Genomic DNA, 6,861 nt, shown 5'->3' with positions numbered 1-6,861 from the left:
ATTTTCTTTCTTTTGCAGATTTACAGTGGTAAAAATGCAGTTTTCTGAAAGACCATGTTAAAAGACACAAAAAGATGCTCTTGTTTGATATCGATAATAATATTTGATGGTACATCTTCCGAAAAGCAAAAGTGCCATTGATTAAGCTAATGATTATATGGGAAAACACAATTCCACGAGCTACGTGCCCCGCATTAAATTACACCCCAGTTTAAGATATGTGTCATCGAAGTGTATAAAAATGTTTTTTGCTAATTGTTTCTGCCATTTTAGATTCTCTTTCAGAAAAAAATAATTATACAGAGTGTCCCAGAATAACTCGAATATGTATTATTCAATTTCGATTATTTTTGGTGTGTGGACTATTGCTTTCAATCTACACATTTTGATGTTATACACTGTTTTTTAAAACTTACAACTCCTACAAAATTGATATATGGTGATAATATCCGTTCATAACTTTTTCCTCTTACGGGCAATAATGCCAACTATTTTTTATTTGATAGGTGATACCATTTGGAAGTTTTTGGGCCACTTGTAGAATTTTGATTAAATAAGCGGTTTGTTTGGCACTGTACGCGTGCCTCCCAACTCCATATAGCTCGCTCCTACATCTGTAGAGTGTTTACAGCGGTGATTATGGTTACCGTCGTGCTGCAGTGAAATATAGAGTGGAAGTAATGCATATTTACTATGCAGTTTGTGCACTGTTTAGTCCGACCGTAACCAAATACTAACTATTCACGGCTCTATTTTACTTAATAAACCTAATTTGTTCAGATGTGGTGCAAAATATTGTTACTTTCCTATTGCTTTTTGTGTGTTTCTTAAAAGATTGTGAAAAAATGGAAAATTGATTGAAAAATTTATTTCGGACAAAAGCGGAAAAATGGATTTAAAATAAAACTGCCCAATTATATTTATTTATTTTTTTCAATATTATGTACCTAAAATTTTCAGTCAAAACCCAACACTGCCTTCTGTATCTTTAATTATTTTAATGAGCGTTTTCAGATTCATGTTTTCTATCTGCTGTTTCAATTGGCCGCATTACTTTGAGCATACTTTGTATATATTTTGTACTAGGTTGCATCCTTAAATATTAGATAACAGTTTGATACGTACAACGAAATAGGTAAAACTAAGATAAAAATAATTGTTGCATACATGAGTCATTATCAGGTTTTTCATATTACATAAAGCTCAAACATGAAATCACTTTTATTATGCATGAGGGATATTTATCTTATTCCATTAACAGTGATATAAAAATTGAATTTCAGCGGTGATGGTTAAAACTCAAAGAGGCATTATTTTTTCCCCAATTTTATCTAGGTATCTCGTAATTTTTTCATGTACCTAATTGATTTATTTTTGCACTATTTTTTTCGCAATAATGTTAGGTATGCCATTTCAATTGTGTACAAAATTGGTAACCTCGGAAGTACTTCATACACTACTCAATTACATATTGTCACTATCAGTGTCGTTACACAATTATTTAGGTACATGTTATCTAACAACATTAGATTATCGAAAGTTACTATATAAATATACAACACAAATTGAATATTGATAAAGGTACAATGTATTACAAATATCTGTCGAATTATCTTTTGATAACATTGACCGTAAGATTAAAGTATTATTTTTAAGCAGATTATTAAAATATTATGTTAGCAACTGATTTAAATAATGTGAACAAAGTTGAGTTCAATGTAAGAAACTGCAACACTTTCTTTGCAGCATATTCCATTATTTGGTAACTTAAATTTTTTATTGTAACCAAATAGAGGACAAAGTGCTTTATTCTAAAAATAAATGTTTTAATCTACCTCTGAAGTGTATATCTATTAATATCATGTTGATGTCAGATAAACAAGGACACATCCAGATAATCATTGTATCTGTTTTGATTAATTGTGATAATGTCAGGTGCATACTTCTCCAAAACTAGTTGTTTTCCTAGTAAATCAGGCTTAATTCTATCGATTCAATCATCGCGGCATATATGCGTTGATAAGAGTGGACTACGCTTTAAGATATAACTTTTAAGGTATAAAATTAGTAAACACTCTCAATTGTTAGGTAATATTTGTCTTAGACTTCTCCCGTGCTTAAAGAATCAACGTTCCTGAATGGGTGTTAAGCTGATTTTGTTGGTGTTTGGATGTATAATAACCTTGGTCGCATCAGTTTATTATGAAGACTGTGGTAAGCACTTTTTTTGGAATTTGTCAAATAATATTGGATTTTGTAATTGTCTGAAAATGTTTGAAATTTGGAGTTTCAGGCTATGAAAAAAATTGAGTTGGTAATGTATCTATAAGGTAGCTACAGAATTGAATGAATATTTGACATCGATCTATTTAAACTGAAAAAAATATATCACATATTTTATGTATCAACGTATAATTAAATATGGCTTTTAATCAGTAAATGTTGGTTATGAAAAGATAAACTACAATTTTAAAAATACATAGACAAGTGTGGTATAGATGCTCCCTTTTTTGTAATGTTAACTGTAAATTATAACAATAAAATCATATTTTAGCCAATGAAGACGCGATTCCATTCAATGCTTTATCGCCAAACCCAACAAATCCACAAACCACATATTTTTAGTTAAATACGTATAGATTTGAATACTAGGTACTAGAAAGAACATAATTAAAATATGTAATTTTTAACAAAAGATCCAGAAATTCTCGTTTTGCTACAAAACGGAACGAGTTCTTCAAGGTAAGCAGATAACTTTCATCGAACAGATTTTCTGACACATAAATTTGTTATAATGTGCATAACTCTATTATTGTTTATATTATTGTAATTAATTTAATTAATGCAAAAAATAATAAATCTATTTACTTGATTTGCAAAATTTCCAGTTCTATCTTCAATAAAAAAAAAGAAAACATTTGTAACCTCATGTATTATCATTTATAATAATGTTCATCTACTAAAGGATGTCAGAAAATCTTTGACAGATGACCATGGAAAGGATTTTTTTGAATATTACATTATTTCGCAGGGAAAATTATGTGAAATTGAAATCATTGTTCATCTAGAAAAGCAGAGAACTAAAATTTCAGTTCTTTATTAAGAAACAGCATTATAGTGCTATGTTACTTCGTTTAATATTTCTTCCCCTTTCTCAAAATGTTAAAAGAGTATTTAGGAAATTTAGTAGCGAAATGGAAATCTCGACTTTCTTTGATATCACCATAAAATTTCCTAAAACTTAAATATTTACTAATTTTTTTATACAGACAGGTAAAAAAGAAAATGAAAGTAAAATATTTGTGATAATAAAAAGAGGAAGAGGAATAGTACCTGCTCTGTTCTTATATCTCAGGCTTGGTTATATTGAAATTAATTAGAGGGTACATATTTAGCCATTTCATTTTTGGATAATTCAAATGACATCGAGTTAAAAAGGAAACTTAATTTTCAGTAGTTACTAGTGAAATTATTTCCTTGTGACATAGTAAATGCAACGTAATTATTTGAGGGAATTTTGCTTTATTCAAAAGTGCTATTGTAAAAGTTATATCTTAATAAATTTTCTTGAAATGGGTACAGTAAGTAAAAGTAAGCAAAAAGTCGATAACCAAAAAGAAAACTTGAATTCATAAATTGTTTTATTGTACAAAACTAGTAGACTAGGCGGTATCTGTTTTGGTTTGGGTGAATCGTATATCCACGGAGATTTTTGGCTTTTTGGCTTTCAAATATCACAAATGTCATCAATTTTTCTATGCGCATTAAAAAAAGGTGGGCTTTACTTTTGGCGGCACAATAATATGTTAAAAAAATTCGAAAAATGTCATTTTTCTTCCTGTTTAATTATGTATCTTTTCAAGAGTTGATTTTAGGCGAAAATGGAAGAGCAAAAAAATGTTTATAATTAAATTTTTTACAAAACATGACTAGTTACAAACCGAATGAATCATGATTATTATGGTAAAAATCGAAAAATCGCAAAAATGGATTTAAAAAACAATACTTTTTAGGGAATTTTTTTTGGGGTATTTAAATTGGGTATAGGATCTTTATACTTGGCTCAAGAAAACTTCATGTTATGTAGAATCATCACACCAAATTTCATCAAAATCGGTTCAATAGAATTTGCATAATAATTTTGCAATCCAGATTCTGAAAAAATTTTGCAAATTTTAAAAATTTTGCACAGCAAAAACCAAGGCCCTTAAATACTTGAAAATTTAATCACATATAGAAGGGATCTCAAGCTTTTAAACTTTTTTTGAAAAATTCGAATCCGTCAATTAGGAGAGCTCTGGCGCTTGTTACAATTAGAATAACTGTGAATATTCAATCAAATCAAATTTTTTAAAGCAGGTTTTAAAAGTTCTTGGAAAGACGCTTCTTTAAAAAAAACAGATCGAAAGGTCAATTAGTTACGTAGTTATAGCCGATCAAAGTTAACCGTCATTTACACTAAATGTACTGGGACATCCGGGCTAATTTTTCGAAAAATACCTTTGGTATTCCGAGTACTTACCAGGTCTAAGATTACAATACTTTTCTTCATTGGCAACCTACTTTAAAACGTGTTTAAAGTTATTTATGCAAGCGAGAAATTCAATAAAATCGTACGGGTGGTGGTGGTGGGGGAAGCAGAGAGCGCGGCCGCTTCGGCCTGCTCGAAATTGAATCGGCTATAACTACGTAACTAATTGATCAATCGTTCTGTTTTTTTTTAAAGAAGCGTCTTTCCAAGAACTTTTAAAACCTGCTTTAAAAAATTTGATTTGATTGAATATTCACAAAGTTCTAATTGTTTATAAGTACAAAAATTCGACCAATGTTTAAACAAGCGCCAGAGCTCTCCTAATTGACGGATTCGAATTTTTCAAAAAAAGTTTGAAAGCTTGAGAGCCCTTCTATATGTGATTAAATTTTCAAGTATCTAAGGGCCTTGGTTTTTGCTGTGCAAAATTTTGAAAATTTGCAATTTTTTTTTCAAAATCTGGATTGCAAAATTATTATGCAAAATCTATCGAACCGATTTTGATGAAATTTGGTGTGATGATTCTACATAACATGAAGTTTTCTTGAGCCAAGTATAAAGGTCCTATACCCAATTTAAATACCCCAAAAAAATTCCCTAAAAAGTATTGTTTTTTAACCCCATTTTTGCGATTTTTTCGATTTTTACCATAATAATCATGATTCATTCGATTTGTAACTAGTCATGTTTTGTAAAAAATTTAATTACAAACATTTTTTTCCTCTTCCATTTTCGCCTAAAATCAACTCTTGAAAAGATACATAATTAAATAGGAAGAAAAATATGACATTTTTCGAATTTTTTTAACATATTGTGCCGCCAAAAGTTAAGCCCACGTTTTTTTTATGCGCATAGAAAAATTTTCATTTCTAGTGATATTTGAAAGCCAAAAAGCCAAAAATCTCCGTGGATATACGATTCACCCAAATATGGCTTTTTGAAACAGATACCGTCTGGACTATAGTGGATTTAACATACATATCGGGAAATAAATGCAAGGACTTTTAAAAAACAGACACTGATCTAACTGATAGACTAAATATACAGGGTATGGCGAGTATAATCTATAAAAATTGAACTACAGTTTCCTGATGATGATGATGACATTTGTAATAGAAAAGTCTTATATGAAAAAGTTCTATCTTCGCGATTCTTTTGTAAATTAAAGTTTATTTATTCAAGGAAAATGAAGTCAGACCCTGTGTTATTTATTAAAAACTTTGCAAATGTTTTTATGCGGCCCGAGATGCAACCTTACAATTTAAGTCGGTATAATCTAATACTAGTATCTAATACTAAAAGAAAGTTAGGTTACACTGTCGAAACAGTCAACTGATTTTGTATTGAATTTACTACTTAATTATTAAATGTTAAGCATCGTCCATCGACCCCATCAGTGTTAAAAAGTGAAAGATTTAAGACAAAAGTTTTTATTTTGTAATTCCAAGATAGTGACAGTATAATTTTTATAAAGACGTAAAAAATAAGAATAGCGTGCCGATTACATTAAAAACGATATTCTTATTTCTTACTTTACTTAATTTTTTAATTTGTGCACAAACTAGTTTTACAATGAACCGAGAAAACACTGCATTTACTATTTCCGATCGTGTCGATATGGTGTTAGTATATGATGCAGCCGGAGAAAATGCGCTCGCAGCTATGTTGTACCGGGAAAAATGGCCACAACGTCACCCCCATGTGGAAATACAATCCTACAGTGCGTTCAGCAGCTGCGAGACACGGGAAGTGTTATTCCTCGAGGAGAAGGACGTGGTCAGCTAGTGAACGTTAATGTTGAAGATGCAGTATTGGAAAGTCTTGACGAAGACCCCACAATTAGTACTCGACGACTCGCACAGCAAGTAGGAACCTCATCTCGTACCGTACCATCTTAAGGCGCCAGCTATTGCACCATAATAGGCGATGTACTTGTGGGTCCCTATTTCTTTGAATGGCGACTAAATGGACCAACATAATATGCTGACTTTTGGGAGAACCGTTTGCCTGAATTATTGAACGATGTGGCATTACAAGTTCGGGCAGGTATGTTTTATCTTCAAGATGGGGCTCCTCCACACAGTACTCGAGAAGTAACGACACTTGTTGCAACTCGTATTAATTACAGCATATCCGTTGATCTTCTGGTGCTGGTTCCGGATCTTTTATGCCTATAGATAGACTGCTTGTGATAAAACTTTTATTTTAACAAATTATACATTAACAAAATGTACAGTTACGGAGCTTGTCAAACAAAAATTAGACAGAACATTGACACTTGCACACTCGTCAATAATAAAAGGAAAATACACAGTTTGGGATCAAACATA

At 30.9% G+C, this 6,861-nt stretch overlaps 1 protein-coding gene across 1 annotated transcript in view; it reads left to right on the top strand.

Annotated features, from left to right (window-relative positions):
- Positions 1–1,994: 1,994 nt before the first annotated feature.
- The window catches only part of LOC108903285 (epididymal secretory protein E1-like), a 16,660-nt gene continuing 11,793 nt past the window's right edge, over positions 1,995–6,861 (top strand). The window contains exon 1 of the mRNA XM_018705404.1: positions 1,995–2,214. Coding sequence (XP_018560920.1) covers positions 2,139–2,214 — 76 coding nt within the window. The 5' untranslated portion in view covers positions 1,995–2,138. The remainder of the gene's footprint in view (positions 2,215–6,861) is intronic.

The sequence above is a fragment of the Anoplophora glabripennis genome, unplaced genomic scaffold, assembly GCF_000390285.2.
Source record: "Anoplophora glabripennis isolate ALB-LARVAE unplaced genomic scaffold, Agla_2.0 scaffold92, whole genome shotgun sequence".
Classification (NCBI taxonomy): domain Eukaryota; kingdom Metazoa; phylum Arthropoda; class Insecta; order Coleoptera; family Cerambycidae; genus Anoplophora; species Anoplophora glabripennis.
Note: the sequence above shows the minus strand (reverse complement) of the source record. Positions and strands in the feature narration are given on the sequence as shown.